The sequence below is a fragment of the Cryptomeria japonica genome, chromosome 2 (assembly GCF_030272615.1).
Source record: "Cryptomeria japonica chromosome 2, Sugi_1.0, whole genome shotgun sequence".
Classification (NCBI taxonomy): domain Eukaryota; kingdom Viridiplantae; phylum Streptophyta; class Pinopsida; order Cupressales; family Cupressaceae; genus Cryptomeria; species Cryptomeria japonica.
Window position 1 is genome coordinate 589772787 of NC_081406.1, and position 20518 is coordinate 589793304.

General features: G+C 33.1%; 1 protein-coding gene across 1 annotated transcript; it reads left to right on the forward strand.

Annotated features, from left to right (window-relative positions):
- The first annotated feature begins 5748 nt into the window (after positions 1-5748).
- Positions 5749-8129, forward strand: LOC131052104 (GDSL lipase-like). The gene is made up of 4 exons (XM_059215485.1): positions 5749-5822; positions 5873-6026; positions 7686-7889; positions 7974-8129. Exons 1-4 carry the CDS (start codon positions 5749-5751, stop codon positions 8127-8129), a joined length of 588 nt encoding a protein of 195 aa, XP_059071468.1.
- Positions 8130-20518: the final 12389 nt, after the last annotated feature.

Below are 20518 nucleotides of genomic sequence, written 5' to 3' on the forward strand. Positions count from 1 at the left end.
ACATCCATAGAATCCTCAAAAAGATAGTCAATGAAGCTAGTCATGATTGAAATATTCAGTTGAACCCTGCCTTGTGGGCTTATCGCATGAGTGTCAGCACTGCCACAGGCACCACTCTTTATTCCCTTGTTTATGGTGCTCAAGCTATATTGCCCATTGGCTTCAAGATACCCTCCCTACGAGTCTCTTTACACAAACTAATTAGTGATGAAGACTATAGAGTCTCTTGCTTGCATGACTTGGAATTGTTGGATGAAAGAAGACAAACTTCTTTTGATCACCTCAGAGCATATCAGCAATGCATGTGCAGAAGTTACAACCACATAGTCATATCTAGCACATTTGATGTTGGTGATCTTGTCCTTAGAGAAAATCCAAAGAACCAGCAAGATAGAGAGAAAAGGGGCCATTTTGAACCTAATTGGCTTGGTCCATTTATTATCACTATTGTGTATGGATCAGGGGCATATCAACTGGAAACTCCTGAGGGTGAACTGCTCGAAGATGCAATCAATAGCATTCACCTTCACAGATTCAATGCTTGAGTACTTCAAAAAGAATTCTTTAAAAAGATCTTGAAAAATACAAAAAAAAAAGAGAAAAAGATTATGAAAAAATACAAAAAAAATGAGAAAAAGATCCTGAAAAATACAAAAAATAAGAAAATGATCTTGAAAAATTAAAAAAAATGAGAAAAAAATTCTGAAAAAATATAAAAAAATGAGAAAAAGATCCTGAAAAAAGACCGTCTCTGGTGAAAACCTGGTAAACAAGCACCTTGTGACACAAAAAAGGTGAAAAAATAAAAAGGTAAAGAAAAATAAATTCATCCACTGGTGAAAACTGGACAACCGGTGCCATGCGTAGAGATTTCTCTTCTCCTTCCTTCAGTACTCTACTTGATCATGCCCTACCTCTATCTACCCTCCCATTCCATAATAGCTTTTACACCCCCACCATAGCTTGTGGATTGTTTGCATACCCCACGCATACTACGCTAGTCTTATCCCTCATTGGGGCATCTCCTCAACCTTAGGAGTGGGTTGGGATAGTTTGCATCTCACGGTTGGAGGAACTATCTTCTACAAAGGTCTAAAAAAAATCATAAAAATCGTTAAACATCTTGAAAAAAAATCATAAAAATCATAAAATGTCCTAAAAAAATCTGAAAAATCATAAAATGTTTCGAAAAAAATCATAAAAATCATAAAATATCCTAGAAAAACCCTAAAAATTAAAACATTTGTAAAAACTCTAAAAATCATAAAAATCCAAAAACGTGTAAACATTGCGATGACACAAACACTTCAAACAAGAATGCAGCTTTCAAACTTCAACGAACTCATGGCATGACGAGATTACGATTGAGAAAACATAACAACATCTGATCAACTTATTAAAACCAAACACATTAACTGTGAACAAAATCATTCGGCATGAAACATATTGTTTTCTTATTTTCTTTTGATTGTTTTTTATTTTCTTTTTTTGGTGACATGTCTTTTAGCTTTTCCAGGATATCTCTGACTAAAGATTTTATATTGAGGATGTCTTTGACTATAAAGGCGAGGATGGGGCATGTTCACCTGTTTGTTTCTTGTGGATTGTTCCTTAGTAATATGATGGCTTATCTTAGGACATGATCATTTAAGATCATCGAGGACATAATAGTCTGATGAAAACTGAGGTAATCCTTCTTATCTGATGTGTTTTCTTTCACACAATTGGTATGATGATTCATTTGGGTCTTATTTGTATCTAGATGAGTTTTTCCATTTTCCATAATAAGCTTGATGATGACTTTAACACTTCAAAAGTGCAAGAATTTTCATCACCTTTCATATCCTCTTTCTCATCATTCTTCTTTCTCATCACTTTTCTCCTTTCATCACCCTTTTCATCTCTCTTTTTCATCATTTATTCCATCATCTTCTTCATTCTTCTTATTGCAATGAGATCAATCAAATGCTTTATCCAACTCATGCATGTCTCTTAAATTATTAATCACTTTATCATTTCAACTAACTTTCTTCTTGCAATCTCAATGCCCCTGGATCAATCAATAAATCAATCAATAATTGGATCACCTTATCTTGCACTCACATCAATCCCTATCAGCTTAATCAGCTTAATCAACTTAATCAGCTTATCAACCTGGCTATACTGTTCATTTCCGTCAATTGTTCAATTACGCATCATCAACTGTGCATTTCCATCAAATGTACATCTCAACTTAATCACTTGCATAATATCAATCATCCAATATCCTTTTTGTAATCTATCGAGAGATCAATCTCCATCAAATCTGTTCGATCAATCTCTCGAGGGGGCATAACCAATCAATCATCACCCTTATCACGATATCTCTAGGGCATGTATTAGTTCATAATTTTCTTTGAAACAATGTGACAGGCTGCATTGTCTCAAAGAGGGGTAAAATGTAGACACATTAAATTTTCCATCTTAATCTCAGATGAATCCACCTTATTTTTCATGCATTATTCCATCTACTATCATTTATCATCATTTATCCATTATTAATATTATCCTTAATATTATTATCCATCATTTATCCATTTCCAGATTAGCATTTACCCACACTTGGCCTCAATACCATTGGTCGATTTTGAAATGTATTATTTATTCAAGAATGGCTTCACACTGATGATTTTTTCAAGGAAACATTTTCTTCTCAGTGCTTCGTGTTGTGGTTGTTTTCAATTTATTTCTGGATATGCAGCTGGTTTTCACAGATTTTGGTCACTTTTCACGACTTTGGATAAGGAATTTCTTTGGATTTTGAAAGTCACCCCTCAAAATAGAAGACGTTGGATGAAGAATAGGACGAAGCCATTTTTCCTCCAAGTTGTCGATTCAAGGTGTTGCAGTAACTAAAAAGCCCCAGTTATAATTTTGTATAGTTATATGTTGATACTAGACATTGTATATGGTCTTTTAAGTTATAACTACTATAGTGCTCAGATCTTTTTGTCTCTTCCAAGCTAGATTTTAGACTCTATCATAGTATGTTTTTTGTCAAGAAAAACATTACTATATGATATATTATGATATGTTATATCAAATGTTTTGATAACTGATATTAGCATAATGAAATCCTCTTGTTTTGTATCTCTACTACCAGTACTATAATTTTGGTAGTTTTGTAATCTTTTTTAAGACTTAATAAAAATATGCGGCCTATGCTTTTTACCAAAAATAATAAAAATATTATCATTAATATTATTATTATTATTCATCATTTTCCATTATTAATATTATTATTATTCATCATTTATCCATTATTAATATTATCATTATTCATCATTAATTATTATTATTTTTCTTTTAATATCATCAATAATATCTATATTATCATTAATATTATAATTCCATTTATTATTTATTAATATTATTATTATATCACCTATTTATCATCTATCACCTATACATTTTATACTAATATCATTTATCTATTTTCACAAATACATGCATTTGCATTTATACTTTCTCCTCGCACATGTGGGATTAAACTCTCAAGTCCAATCTTTTATCCCACATTCATCACATAACTTGGATTCACCCGGAGAATTCCTATAAAAGAAGAGCCCCTGTCCCATTTTGGGGACCACGACTTTGCATTCAAAATCTATTGTCTTGGCATTTTGAGCATCCATTAGTTGTTTATGCATTCTTGAGCACTCTTAACATCCATTTTTTGCATAGTTGTTTATGCATTCTTGTGCATGTGCTTTCTGAGTGAACTTATTATTTTAACACAAGATCTTGATAGTAGGAGGGAAATAGACTGAATTTTTTTTGCATGCATGTGTGTTTCTAGCTTAGATTTTTGTTTTACATGTGTATGTTTTAGAATCTTGAAGCTTTACACACTTGTCTCCTATAAGTCAAGGTCAAGTTAGAAGGACAATGACACTATACGCCCTAGTCCTAGGGTTTTCATATGTTCATTGTTTGGTAATGTTTGTCATTGAATTCTCTTCTTATCCATAATTTCCTCATTGTGATATACTCCTATGCACACAAAGAATGGAAAAGTAATAGTTGTTCTATACAGGGGCTTGCCAAATTCAATCCCCATGTTGGTGTTTCCACCTCCACAACAACAATGATGAGATGATTTTGTTTCCTCACAAGGACAAAGGCTGAGTAAATGATAAATACTAAAATGACAAGCTTAACTTATATATGAAACCCTCTCAAGGAGTTATACATAAAGGCTTAATGTAGTGTTCCTTGAAATCTTGCTGCATGTTAGTGCATGAAATGATAATAAAAATAAATAAGAGAAATGAAACAATACTTGAGTATAGCATTGTTGTCATGAAATTGAAAATGTAGAAGTGCTTATGGCTTGGTCCTCCTTGTATGAATTCTCTAGATTTAATTGGATTGTAGTGCTTATTAGACCTTATGAAAGATAAAATATGTTCTTCATATGGACATCACAAAGTTACTTTGTGATAAAAATACCAATACAAAATGATCAAATATAAAGATTGGTACTGGATCACAAAATGCAAAGGCCAATAGATGTAGTCACCACTTTTTTAGATCATTTTGTCAAGATTAAGGCATTGGACATGGATGTCCTCCCAAAATGGGTCCTTTGAAGTGGAAACACAAATGTTGAGACTTGTGTCAAAGGACCTAGTCTTAGTTTTGATATTTGATGACATATTACGTGTCAAATTAATAATGAATTTTTAAGGTAGCATAGAGCATAAATGGACATAAAATAAAGTAGGGTAATGCACAATAAATAAAGTGCCAAATAGAGTCTGAAATTGTTGAATTAAACAATTTACAAAACTACAAAGAATAAATTAGGAAATTGTACATTTAAGCATTTATAGTTCCTACCATTAAGATGAATTTGTGAAACTATGCCTTTGTGCATTTATAATTCTTGCATTAAGTTGATCTAATAATAGAGAACTTGTACTCTTCAAAGAAAGGTTACAAGTTCAAACCTGTTGCAATAGGGTATATACACCTCATTTCTAGCATAATTAGATGCATCTTGCATAGAGCATGGAGTAGTCTAATATTTTATAAATCATCTATAGAACCAAAAATAGATCTCCTGATACCATAACTATAAAAAAATCCATTTCCACCCAAATTCCTTCCATTTCCATTTCGATTACCTTTAAGAATAGATTAAAAAACTGTACCTCTAAGCATCTATAGTGCTGAAGTCAATTCACAATAAAACGGAATTAGAAAACAATCTATAGTTCGTCTCTGCTCTTGTTTGCCTCAGAGCTTTGGCGAGCCACGGGATATTCATGAGTTTGACAATCACGATGTTAACAACTGTGTTATTCGTCGTTGAGGATACGTTAATCTATATTTTCTCCGCATATTTTGGCCCAACATGGAAGTTGCAATCAAAGTTATAGCTGTAAAACTTGTACGAGATTAAATGGTCTGACCCCTCGAATTTCCAGACATGTAAAGTGCAGATTTATTCCACGAGATTCCAGTCCATCCCAGTGAGTTTGGAGCCCATCCCATTAATCTCTGACAAGAAATTTGAGCATCTTTAGTCAATTCTGTTATATGAATGTCCAAAACCAAAAAAATGCGATTCTTTGTCTGCTTCGACCTCCAACAGCTGCGTCTCATTGCAGAGTCCGCAGGCCTTTGATCGATTTCCTTCTTCCCCAACCCAACTGGTCGCTTCACAAATGGCCTCACTGTTTTCGATTTCATAGGTGAGCATAAATGAATATTACCACATCTTTTCAAGTTCTTTCACCCGTAGAACAAATATTCAAAGTTCAATCTTACAGAGCTGGGTAAGATCTAATAAAGCTTATAAATTAGTGAATGGGTTCGTATTAGTAAGGAATGTATTTGTGATTGCAGCTACTCACTTGGAGCTCCCTTTCGTACCTCCGTATCGTGAACTTCCTTCATATCATCAGCAGGCAATTTTTTCCCATGGGGCTAATTTTGCATCGGCAGGGAGTGGTTTGTTGGATTCAACAGGATCTGAAAAGGTGAGTTCTTCGTTTAACGGTTTAGGTCGTTTATATGCTGAAGGAATGATAATGTACATCTGTGATGTTTCGAAAATGATTATGGATGAATGCTTTTAGATGGTTTCTTACCTTTCTTAAGTTTTAGGGTTTGACTTTAAATAAAATTTAGTTTGTAGTATTTGGTATTTGGAACAAATCGATAATTATGTTGTACTTCAATAGGGGAAAATACCCATTAAATATGATTAAGGGAGGATAGGGTTTGAGGGGATGGTCTATTTATGGGAAAACCTTATGTCTATGTTCTAGGAAAAATACTAACAAGAATGATTAGTTGTTTTAGATGATGTATATTAGATGTTGATAATAGTATAATAATGAATTTATTGTAATCATAAAATAGAATAAGTTGGGTATTATGAAAATATATTTACAACAATTTCAAAATTGGCTGTAAAATTAGAGGATAAATAAGTGAGGTACATGTACTTTTTATGCTCTAAAGTATTAAGGGTCTATCTGTAATGCAATGATAAATTTTAGATTCATAGGAAACTTAGAGCTATAATATGTTTAGAGATAGCTATAATATGTTTAGAGATAGCAATAAAAGGTTTATGTAATTTCACTATTAAGGCTACATTTACTTAATTGCTTAAAATAGTCTAGGTCAATTTTGTCATTAGATAACATTTTGCTCTTTAATCCTGGTAGGCACATGGAATTGATTAAAAATAGTGTGAAAAACAAATTTTTGATATCCAGGAGTTCACTTAACCCAAATATATTTAATACTTATACAACTTCTTATAATTAATTTAAACTATTAAAAAATTATAACTATAAAATCTAAAAACTAGCATTACAAACAATCCCCCATATAATAGAGTTACAAAGTGTATGGTAATATTTCATTTCCCATAATAGAGGAGATATTAATCATTAGATGGGTAGACATGCATGGATTAGGCTCCTCATGCATCTTTTTTGTTACCTCACGCCAATCTTGTTCATATAGAGTTTAAGCTAGTGTTCATATAGAGTTTAAGCTAATGAATCAACCATGGATTTTCATATATCACATGCTCTCTCCAGCTTCCTCTAAAATTGTGGATGTTGTATTTTTCTTTAATTCACGAGATGATTGGATAAGAAGGAGAAATTGAATCTTCTATAGTTAACAAATAGTTATTGAATAAATCCTTAGTCTTATTATATCCTACAACATCATTATACTGAGGAAATTCTACCTCTTCCCAAAAGGTGGGGTTTTTTGTCAAACTCTAGAAATGAATACTTTTCTATCGCATTAGGAAGCTAAAAGCTCTTTAGAATAATGATTTCTACATCTAACTCTTTGATTGTTTCCAAATCCTCTCATTTCAGACTTTTAGAATTATCTCTCAACATGACTAGTTGACTTAAAATAATTAATAATTAATCATTTTAAAAAATATATAAAAAACATATATTTAATAAGTTTAAATAATTAAGAAGGAGAATTAAATTTCTAACTTTTAAGTTTAATTGCATTTACTTTTTTGTTTCAGCATTTTAGGTTGATATCTAGTTATCTATCATAAGGATGAGAGTAAAATAGCGAGTGTAACCTAATATATTCAAGTGCTTTCCAAAAAGTAGCCTGAAGTACAATTAAATTAACCTAAATTGGTGCAGAAAATTGTTAAATTTAGTGATCAGATATCGAAATTTGAAGAATTCTCTAGGCGTGTACGTAAAAAGTCGCACCTCAGAAATTCTTTATACTGCATTTCCATTGGAGGCAACGACATTCATGCGCACTACAACAGCCCTTCCTTAAATCTCAGTGATGCACAATTCGTCACTTTGCTGGTTGGCACACATGGTCAATACATCCAAGTAAGTTTCAGAATAATTTTTTGTTACAGACGTGATCAATTTTCAGTACCATTGTTAATAAAATTAATGCATTTGTTGTGGCAGAGGCTTTATCGTGCTGGAGCAAGAAAATTTCTGATACTCGACATCTCCGCTTTAGGATGTACTCCTATTGCCAGACTTACATATAATTTTCAATACCAAGGAAAGTGTGCGGAACCTGGAAATTCTTGTAGATCACCTGAATGGAAAACTACATGAAGTGAATATCATGCTCTTTAATTCTTATGATTACTTGACAAACATGATTAGAAATGGCAAAGCTTTTGGTAAGTCAATGCCCACTTCAATAACCTGCTTATCTATCAATCTTTTTCTGTGCCTTGCAGTCTTATTAATTGAATGCGTGTGTTAAATTTGTAGGTTTTTAAGAAACAAAATCAGCGTGCTGTGGATCAGGATTGTTCAGAGCCAATGTGAGCTGTGGACTGACCACTCCGACAGATCTGTATTGCAATGATCCAGATGCATATTTGTTTTGGGATGCAGTTCATCCCACACAGAGAGCTTACTCCATATTTTCAAAAGAAATATGGGGAGGAATTTCTTCTGTTATGCATCCAATTAACCTTTCCACTCTAGTCTTGGGGAGAAATGCATAAACAAATCTACATTCTTCAGTTTGGGCTACTGAAAAACTTTGAATTTCTCTTGGGAATAATAAATAATATGGAAAACCGATTCGTCTAGTAGGATGCAGTTTGGTTTTTTATATGAATGGACATGGAGGAATGTTTACTCAGTACTTCATAGAGCTGAGTAATTTTTGATAATGCATTGTATTAAATAAGAGGTATTTGAGATATGATAATAAAATTGATCTTAAAATGTCAATTACAAAAAGAAGTAAAACATCAGATAGTTATAAGAAAGAGGTCAGAAAAACTGAGTGGTCTGTAGATATTGTAAAATAAGAAGTATTTAGAATTAAAAAGTTTATTAGAAGGGATGTTATTAATTAAATATTATGAAGTAAAAAGGGGAATAGAAGTAATATTTAACATGTACAAATGAATGCGATAATGTATGAGTCTATATATTAAATCCCATTTATAGTTCTCTAGATGCATATATGTTAGATAGAAACATTCCAAGTGCATAGATTTGGGGCATGAGAGCTTATCAGTGAGGCCTCTACATGGGACGCGTCTATTCTGGCTCCAAAACAGTAGTACGGATTGACTAACACGTGTGTTAGTCGCGCATTTTACACCGTTGATTTTGCAATAAACAGCTGTGATTGACTAAAACATCGCTATCACGCTGTACAGAAGGTCTGTTTTGGAGCCAGAATAACTTCGACCCTCTACAAGTTGTTCCTTTTTTCTTAGAATTGGAGATTTTTTATTGGGATTCTAGTAGGTTGGGGTCTTTTTTTTTGTCTTACGTATAGATCTTGTTTGTTCATGGTTTTCTATCTCAAAATGATAGCTTTCTCTAATTAGGTTGTTACAAAAGGGATTACATTTTAGAATTTTTTGTCTAGGCACTTAAATTTACTCTATAAATTCGTAAAGAATTTACATGCAATGGTTATCTTATTTTTCTTTATTTCAAATAGTTTCATCTTTGATAATATTGTTTATGAATGTGTTTTCTCTAGCTATGATATTCTAAAACATAAGTTCAAGGTATATTTGTGATCTCTTCCAAAATTTCATTTACAGATGCCCTGTCATGGTTGAGTTTTAAGTATTGTTGCTTCCTTTAATCCATATCTAGAGCTACAAGTGATATTATTCATGTTTTGAATATATTTTTATTTTCACCTTAGCTACTTATTCATGATCTATGTTGGGTTTATGATATTCTTACCAAAGCCATCATCATGTTGTATCCGTTGTGTCTTTTTCGTCAATAATACATTGCATCATTACTTTGATAGTTGATGAAGTTTCTATTCCATTTTGTTTTAAGGATGTATCATCAAGACCATTGATGCCCTGGTCTAGCTACTTTTCCTTTTACTTAGTATGCTCTTTTTTTATGAATACAATCTAAAACCTCAGATCTTTTGAATTGTGGTATGGTAGCTGCATTTAATAGTCCTATTGGATACAAATGATTTGTAATTAAAACCCCTCTCTATATTTCTTGACAAAATATGATGTTTGTGGATAACTTTTGTGTGCGTGCATACCATAGGATTATGTATTAAGTTAGAGAGTCTTGTCTTTTTTTTATGCACCATTTGTCCCAATTTTATTAATTCACCACTAACCTATAAACCAAAAAAGAATCCCATTTTTTTCAAATAGAGAGTCAGGATCGAGTTAGTTGTAACCCACTCTCTACAAACCTTTATAGATATTTCATTTCAGCTTATAATTCTCAACATAAAACTTGAATTGTCTTAGTATGATCGATACCAATTATTGTTGGATTTTTCATAAATAGGAAAAGAACCAAGACAAAATCTCATATTGATAGTCACAACCATTCTCAATACTGGATCATAGAGGGGTAAGTGCACCAAGATGATGAACAAAAAGGGGGGTATAAGTGGCCACTTTTTTTCTTTCTTCTGAAATTAGTTAAACCTGAACTTGGACGAGCTATTTGACACTCATCCACTCAAAATTTGAAAATACATAAAGAAGAAGAATTGTATACTCTGATCTAGTTTCCAAACTACTATTTTTTTCAAAAATAGATAATATTAAGAGGTTCAAATACTTCACGCACATAAAAGATTTCCCTTTTTCCAATAAAACATAACATAGTGTCTAGTGTACGTGTCAAAATGGTTACAGTTTTATTTAGTATTTTGAAAAACCCTTCAACAGAAAGATAGTTAAGAGTGAGTACTAGAAGTTATTTATCTTTTTGTAATTTTTGGTTGATTATTTTTTTTCCATGATTTTTCAAAGTGGACGCATCGTTAAAATTAGGTACCTATTCATGCACATCACATAACTTGCACTAGTTTAGCAAGAAAAAAGCAACCGCATTTTTCTTATATTAAGTTAGATAAGGAACATGGACTTAAACATCAATTCCTTTAGCCTTCCCTTAATGTTTTCATTAAGATATATACATAAAATATAACATTTAAGTACAAGTTAATATATTTAGTTATATTTTATGTATATATTGTTAGGATGTTTGAGAGTGGTTTCAGATCTCTGGGAGTCATAATTTAGATTCTAGATATTAAGAGATCTTATGATTTTTTAGACTTAGTCAAAATTCAATAATTAGTGGGCTTAAATCATCATTCTCTTGCTATCTCTCTATCTCATACCCTTTGTATCCCCTAAGATATAGACCTATATATTTTCCTATCTCTCTCCTTCTCCCTCTCTATCTCTCTCTTTCTCACTCTCTCCTATCTCCCCAAGCTCTAGATCTTATGGTTCTTCAAACTTAATCAAATTTCAGTAATCACTAAGCTCCTATTATCACTCTCTCTCTCTCTCTCTCTCTCTCTCTCTCTCTCTCTCTCTCTCTCTCTCTCTCTCTCTCTCTCTCTCTCTCTCTCTCTCTCTCTCTCTCTCTATCACTCCCCCTCTCCGCCATCTCGCTATCTCACACTCTCCTCTCTCCTTGGTATTTAAACCTATATCTCTCACCCTTCTTTATATCTCCCCTCTCTTATCTAAATAAGTGATACACATTCTCTCCTCTCTCTCTCTCTCTCTCTCTCTCTCTCTCTCTCTCTCTCTCTCTCTCTCTCTCTCTCTCTCTCTCTCTCTCTACTTATCTATATCTCCTCTTTGTCTCCCTACATACATCAGCTCTCCCTCCCTACCTCTAGTTCTCTACATACCTCTCCCTCTCTCTCTCTTTCTATTTGTGCCACCCTCCCATGCTTTGTCTCTACTTCCCTATCTCCTCTCTCCCTCTCTCCACATACCTCTACCTCCCTCCCTCCCTACCTCTATTCATCTACATAAATATTTCTCTCTACCTGTCTCTCTCTCACTCCCTCCCTCCCTCCCTCCCTCTATTTTTTTATTTATCTCACACTCTATCTCCCCTATCCTTGTCTCTACCTACCTCTCTTTTCATCCCTCTCTAATTTTCTCCCCTAACTCTCTACCTCCTTCTCTTCATACTATTCTCTCTCTCTCTCTCTCTCTCTCTCTCTCTCTCTCTCTCTCTCTCTCTCTCTCTCTCTCTCTCTCTCTCTCTCTCTCTCTCTCTCTCTCTCTCTCTCTCTCTCTCTCTCTCTCCATACTCTCTCTCTAACTACTTGTCCTAATATGCCCTCCCTCTCTTTGAATACCTCTCCTTCCCTCCCTCACTCCAAATCTCCCCTCCACTTTTGTCTATTTCATAATGTATGGGGGGAGTGCAAGAGAGGTAGGTAGACATACATAAGTAGAGAGAAAAGGAAAGAGAGATAGTTAGAGATATAGGTAGGAAGGGAGAGAGATATAGGTTGAAAAAGAGGTAATAGAGAAATAAAGAGCGGGGGAGAGGTGATATTAATAGAAGTGGCAAGGGACGATTTGGGAGATAGAAGAAAAGATAGAAATAGAGGTTTTGTAGGGAGGTAGATATATAGAGGAAGAGACTGAGAGGAAGAGGGGATATAGTGATAAGTTGAGAGGGGTAAATAGATAGAGAGAGAGATGGAGAGGGAAGGAGTGAGATAGAGAGAGGTGATATAGACAAAAGTGGATTGAAGAGTTGGAGTGAGGGAGAGAAGGAGAGGTATTCAAAGAGGGAGGGAAGAAGAGATATTCAAATAGAGGTAGGGTACATAGAGATAAGTAGTTAGAGAGAGTGTGTGGAGATAGAAGGAGGGAGGAGGGAGAGAGAGAGAGAGAGAGAGAGAGAGAGAGAGAGAGAGAGAGAGAGAGAGAGAGAGAGAGAGAGAGAGAGAGAGAGAGAGAGAGAGAGAGAGAGAGAGAGAGAGAGAGAGATGTAAAGAGAATTAGGTAGAGAGAGGAAGAGGGGAGATAAAGAGATTAGGAGAGGGTGAGATGAAGAGTCATTTAGAGAATTCTTTGTCTCAACATTTCCTACATAGCACATACACATTTTTAACTTAAAGAATACATAGGATTTTTAATTTAAAGAATGCGTATTTGTTTTGGCTCAGATTTTTAGAGCATTAACATGTATTTGTTTCATCCAGTTTAGGCATATTTTTTGCTAGTCACCACTTTTTTGTTCACCATCTTGGTGCACTTACCTAGAGTAAATAATAATATTTCATATTAAACAATAAATTAAAGTGACATGCAATATAATGAGGGAATGAAGTTGAATAAGGCTAAGTGAGTGAATTTATAAAAAATGCAAAACGACAAGAAGGTGGAATATGAAGATAAACCACTATCTCCACACACATTATTAGCTAAAATAAACATATCTAAGCAAGATAAACTTGGTGTAAGAAAATACCCAATAAAAAAATGAAAAGGGATAAAAACACACAATTGCCCCCCATTATATGTATCTAAGATAGTGTTGTAGACTCAATTAAATATCCATATTCTATCAGAATTAGGGAACATTATTTTGATTTTTGTTTTAACTTATTCCTTGTGGTCTAATAGGGCCCATTTTGGGGTTGCACATTTATCATTATGTTCAACATATTGTAAGGATTGGTTAAATTTTAATGGCTTTTAAATAGGTACCAAAATGATCTCACTAAAACAACTTAATATCTATAAACTCATTATGATGTTCAAAGTTTATGCTCTATCAATATTTTCTAAGTCTAATAGTAAAGATTTGCCTATCTTTGAATTTTTAAAAAATCCTTATATTCATTTAAGGTTAGTTTGGTTTATCAAATTATGTACATATGAAAATATTAATTTAGACTCTCCACCATAAGCATCAAGGACATGGGACCGTAAATGTTAAACTTCCAATAAATCAATATAATTTCTCATTGAATTTCAAACCTTGATTTGGTAGGAATTAATTATCTACATATGAAATAGTTTTAACCCTACACATCTTCATTTTCACACATTTTTCTCATAAAAAATTGTAATAGCTTATGCACAAATAGTAGGGGAGATTAAAAAAATCATGTGAACAAAAGAAGAGACCAAAATCCATAATCAACTTGAAACACACATGTTAGTCTAGACTAAAACCATATGCATATGAAGAAAGTGAAATATTTGATCAAAGAACACTAAATTTGTTATCTCCAAAGCATAAGTGATCATATTAAATAACCAAATATTTTTTAGGTTCATTGTATGATGTATAGATTATTTGTGCATTGATGAAACTTTATTGTTGGAGTAATAAGGAGAATTATCTAGTCATTTATTACTTTTTCACTTAAGCTAAACATAGGTGTTTTTCATTATCTAGAGTTTTCTTTTATTGTTTTCTAGCATTAGTTCTAGCATATCTAGGAGGATAATTTAGCTTGTATGTTTAATTGCTTTTGTTCTCCTAATTTTAGCATTAAGGTTGTTATAGAGCCTATTATCTTTGCTTGCTTTCTTTTGTGTGATAGGTTCTTTGCATGCAAATGAATCTTTTCTCCTATTGTTGATCATAAACTTCTACATAATCTTAGAGTTTTTCTATCAAGTTCTTGTCTGCATGTTTGAGGGATCCTACTTAGGTAAATTTTATATTCACATTGGGCTCAAATGAAGTTTGCCATTGTGTTAGCAATGTCGAAAAAATATTGAAACACCTATCAAATCGTCAAAATCTCACACTAGGAATTTAAAATCAAGAAACGTTTTTGAGGATTTCTATGTGTTGTATGGAAATATATCTAACCGTATGGTGTGTGACTGTGGGATAAGTGAAAAATCTCTTTCATTGGTAAATTTTCAAAAACAAATCTTAAAGTTTGCAAAAAAATTTATTAAATTTGTGCTTTTAAAAAGGTGTGATTTTAGTACCAAGGGAGTTTGAATTTTTTGAATGCTCAAAAAGATTCTAAGGTACATTTGTACCTTCCATCAGACCTAGGTAGTCCTTGTAGGTGACATCAACAAATTTGACCTCTTTTTGGGTGGGTTTTTCTATATTTAGTGCCACTTCTAAATTTAGCAAACCTCCTCTATATTTTTCTTCCTTGTCCTACGAAGGCAACAATTTTTTTTCACATATTCTTCATAAAGATTCAAAATTGGGAAAATGAGATATTATCATAAAGATAACTCCAATACCGATCTAAATTTACAAGTGGTTTGATCAGATTCTATACCAATTTTCTATGCTAGGTCCCCAAACTCAACCTTTAGTTTTTTTTTCTTGTAGGGCCATTACTTGAGAAAACAAATTCCATTTTTCAACCTCCAAATAGTTTTAGATATCTCTTAAATTCCTCTATTCAAGTTTATAGTATTTCTAAAATATTCACTATTTACTCGGTGATCTCAATTTTTTGTCATTTCTTGATTGTGTAATTTCTCACCTTATACAAGTAAAAAAGGGTTTATTTTGCTTAATATGGGGGGCTAGAATCCTCATCTTTCAAATTCCTATATTGATATAACCCTATCTTAATGTTTGATCATTATATTGATAAACACACCCCTCATAACTCTCATAGTTGAAAGACTACAAAGATTAAATTGCTTTAGTCTAGGGGTTTATGGTCTTGTTTAGATGAGACCAATCCATATTTGACTCATGAGTTTGATATCATTCAATGTAGGGATAAGATCCATCAGGTTATGGGTTTGATTTAACTACATGTTTCAGATAGTCTCCAATTCCATATTGATTCCTACACCACACCTAGGGCTATGTGGATCAAATTTGAGAAAATATTTTGGTGGTATTAAAGAGTTCCATGCACTTTAGTTTGAGATAGATTTGACATCGTTGGTGTGTGATTCACTTACTTCCTTTGAGGACTTTTTTGGAGAATTTCAAATCCACCAAATTATAGTTACAGGGTTGTGGCAAGTACAAGACTGACAAGGAGTGCATATTCCTAATTATATCTAAGATTCGAGGCCAATTTTAGTTCTTTTCTTCATCATTATATTCGAACATTGATTCTTTGGGTATTGCATTCACTATGCCTTCATTTGAGGTATTGTGTGAGTGCTTGACATGGGAGTAGGCCAAGTTGTCATAGCTTCATTCAACTTATAGTTCTAATCTTAGACTTTGGTTTCTCAGACTCCTAAGTCTATAGGGAAACAAAAGAAGATGAAGAAAAAGCACAGAGGTGCATAATCTACTAATCTACCTTTAGAGTCACAAGGACATTATTCAAACATTCCACCTCTTCCAAGGGGTTGTCATCTAGGAAGAACAATCCTAAGAATTCTTATTATACCAATCAAGGACATGATGAGCATCGATGTTATGCAAAATAGATTGATGAGATGAAATAACTTATTTAAAGGAATAATATTCAGCTGTCTTCATCTAGTGCATCCTCTTCCCCCACTTCAAGACCTAGACATTTTGGGTCTTCTTCATCTGCACATGGTAAAGACAAGATAACATTTCATGCTCTCTATGCATCAAAACATCTTTAGACCTCTATGTGGCTTCTAGATTCAAGAGCTTCACATCCTATGGATTTATTAGAGGGTATGTTCTCTTCTTTTGAGCATCATTATTTTTCATAAATTTTGATGGGTAATAACACTTACATTGGTACTAATGGGAGTGGTTCTATTGAGGTTGATGGCAGCACATTAAATACTATTATTTATGTCCCTTTATTATCTTCCAATCTTCTTTCAATTTACCAGATTACTCATAGTGGGATTGGCAAGATAGTTAAGATCACCCTTGATTTAGTGCTCATCAAAGACATGCATAGTAGAGAGCTTGTTATTGGTGGTGGTATTGATCATGCGTCTTGGTTGTATGAGTTCTCTTATTTTTCGCCCTTTGATAATGTATTTAGTCATAATTATCATGCATTGGGAGTAGATTAAAAATATGAGGAGAGGTTCAGTCACTTGAAACTATGTGTGTTTTAGTCATCTATACTGGTTCCTAGGACTTGTGTTTATCGTCCACCTCTTGCTTGGTTAGAGATTAGTTCAGCTCAGTAGGTTTATTGTTCTCTTCCAGATTTAATAGTGTCCAAGCTGAGTACTTGTTAGATATTGTGGGGTTGTTTTCAATACATAACACACTCCAAACATTGGCAACACAATTGAAGAAATTCTATTCCTCCTTCACGATAGTTTGAGAATTCCTGTCATCCCATGTTTGATGCCTTCAGAGGTTGTTCATTAGGTATCTTCATAGTTCATTGGATTAGATTTTTCTCATTTGGCATATCATGATTCAAACAGTTGGACAGTTTCAAGAGCAGTCTTCCATGGCACACACCATGAGACTTTTTCTTCCATTGCCTTTCATGAAGTTGTTTCAACCTTGGCCACTTTATTTGTTTCTTCCCAAAGGGAGGAATGTGGTTTGTCAAGTCTTGAATCTTCATCATAATTTGTCCTTGAGCCTACATCTTTGGCATTGGAGCTTCTTCATTTTGGGGGATACATTGTCTCTTCTTTTATCTCATATGGAGAATCTTGATTGTACTTATGCGGCTGATTCAACACTTGGGGTGCCACTTGGATTCATTCATCTTAGTCATATGTAGTACCCTTTTTGATTTCATTTCATCTCTTGCTTTTGGAGAGGGGTTGTTTCATTACTTTGCATTGGTTTGTACATGAGTACCTGATTAGACCTTAGTTATTGGGACTCATTCATGCATGCATTTTGCATTCATCATTAGCTCTTTAGCTTATCCCTAAGTTAATCATAAGGAGGGGGTGTTTAATTAAATAGGAAAATTATCTAATTATTCATTATTCCATATATTAGTTTTTTGCTTAAGCTAATTTAGGTTCTTTTTGTTATCTAGATTTTTCTGTTTTTCTTTTCTAGCATTAGTTTTAGCATGTAGTTGAGATTAATTTAGCTCCTACTTTGTATTACTTTAGTTCTCCTAATTTAGAATTAGGATTTGTACCTTGGGATTCACTCATCATTATAAGGATTCATTCATTCATTGTTATTGTATCTCCAATTATTCTTTGCGCAATATTAAAAATTTATATAGTTGTTATAGAGCATATTATCTTTGCTTGATCTATTTTGTGTGATAGGTATTTTTCTTGCAAGTTAATGTTGGCTCTTGTGGTTGATCATCAACTTATACATTTACTTGAGACTATATATAGAACTATGGTGATTACATGAATGATAAACAAAAGAATTAAACTTATGTTTTTTAACAATGGCCAATAAGTTTAATTTAAACACATGTTTGTTGTTCTTTAATTTTCAACCTTGAGATTATTGTTATATAAGTGCATCCTCATAGTATTTTTCTTTGATGTCTATGACCACATTTATAATTTATTTTAGGTATCTATTTAGGTTCATATATATCATGTTGTTCCCTTGATTTTATTTTATATTTGCATTTATTTTGTTTTCTCTAACTATATATGAATTATGACCTAGATTTATTTTAGACTCATGTGGGAATCTCTTAGTCATATTTTAAGATTTTGTATCTTGAATGGTATTAAAATGAAATTCTAGTCAATGGATGCAAACTAAGAACTCAAATATCCATAGCATACCATCAAGAACAATAATAAGGTCTACATACAATCTTAATAGGAGAGATGAACACTTGATATTAGTGTTCATTTTGTTGCAATAGATTTGATATTAGAAAGTGTGTATTGAGATATAGGTTTAATGCTAAAAACATAATTTTTTTAGTAATTTAATAATGAATTATAGAATTAAAAACTAACACAATAGCTTAGATCTAGAAATAAGCCACATAAAAGAACTCGGGGCTAAAAGATAAGCCTAAAAATGTCAGAATGGTGTTCTGGGTTCCCCAGTCTAATGGTGCCTATGCAAGAAAAATAAAGCATATTAATAATGAGGTCTTGTAGATATGTCTTTTTGAACTTTAGATAAAAAAGTGTTAGACACGTGTGCTGAGCACCCTAGTCTAAGGGTTTTCACTTGTTAAAAAATTGGTAATGTTTGTTATAGTCTACTATGTGTTCTTGTAACACTCTTTACTATCATATCCAAAATTGTGCACATAAAAAATGACATGGAATGTTTGTGATATATAGGAGCTTGCCTAAATCAAACCTTATGTTAGTGTTCTCATCTCCACTACAATAATGAGTGATGAGAAAGAGATTTTTTCCTCAAAAATATAGAAGTTAAAAAAATAATGGAAGTTCTTTAATTGATAAATATTACCTCAAGTATGAAATCCTTTCCATGAAATCTCGTATAAGGATTGAATGTTGCTAGAATATGTTAATGTGTGCTTTCATTATTAAGGAACATATTGTGATCGGTCATAATTGCTTAAATAAATATGTGTACTTGAATACTTCTTGCCCCTTGATTGAATATTTGTGCTTAAATGCTTTGAATATGTTTTATTGAATGCTCATGTAATGCACCGCCAGGAAACCCCGAAGGGATAAGCCAAAATACAAGATTAGAGTGCAATAATTTTTTTGTTTAAGGTTACACCACATTAAGATACAACAAGGTAACAAAGGATCAGATTACATAGCGGAAGACATCAACTAACACCTAAAGAGTTTCCCAACGAGATTACTTCAATTTCACAATTCACTTTACTCACACAATTAATCCAATAAGCTGATTATCTTGGATACGAGATAATTCTTAATCAGGATAATTTCTTTCAAAAGATGGAAATATAAATCACAAGCAAAGATTCATCCATTCAGATCTATTCACAATCTTCATTCAAGCTTTTCATAAAACTACAAGCCATACATCTAATATTCTAACACACTAGAATTTCATCATAAACATATGAGATCTTTTCAAGCATACTTAATTTCCTTAACAACAACTGAATATATTCCATTACTCTAAGTTACATTCTTTCATACTCCAATTTATTGCATTTTAAAAGACGATTACATACATGCATCTACGATACATCTCATCTAAACCACTTATGCATTCGATCAAAATGGCATTCAAGAAAGAATTGCATATAAGAATTTAAAGTTAATTCCATTTATCCACTTATCCATTCTAACATAAGCTAATCATACATGAAAAAAAAGTTGAATAAGGGAAACATAAGAGAATAACATCACATAACACCATAATGATCTCGGAGTTCACCCCTAAAGGGCTACATCTCCGGGTCTGCTCAACTGCAAGACCCCTCTGATAAATAATAAAGTTAGGAATACAAGAGGTTACACCATTACAATCCTGCCATCAAGGCGAAACATATACAATATACAAACGACCACATCAGTCAATTAATACATAAACTATCCCTAAAAAGAAAAGGATCCAGCTGAACATAATCAAAGCTAATACAAAGGTCCATTGGAGCATCCACAAAACTGAGCCATCACCACCCAAGGTCTAACATGAAACCAAGTACTCACAAGGGTAAAGACAAAAGGACGACCCACAAAGGTACTCCTAACAGGACAAAATGACAACACACTAACGAACGTAGGGACAAGTGTCATCACACAGCCTGGTATGGTTACCATGGCAAGTCTTCATAGGTTCCAGCCCCATACACTGGGTTACCCTGGCAACCTAATCCGAGCTTCCAGCCCATCCAAGCCTCATGTGGACCCACACATCCTCTCGTGAAGACAAGGATGATGGTTTGC

Bases quoted from the DNA above. Each gene is read 5' to 3' on its own strand.
- LOC131052104 (XM_059215485.1), top strand. From the start codon at position 5,749: ATGAATATTACCACATCTTTTCAAGTTCTTTCACCCGTAGAACAAATA. The intron at 5,823-5,872 runs GTAAGATCTAAT...CGTATTAGTAAG, and splicing joins GTTCAATCTTACAGAGCTGG to GAATGTATTTGTGATTGCAG. The intron at 7,890-7,973 runs GTAAGTTTCAGA...TTGTTGTGGCAG, and splicing joins CACATGGTCAATACATCCAA to AGGCTTTATCGTGCTGGAGC.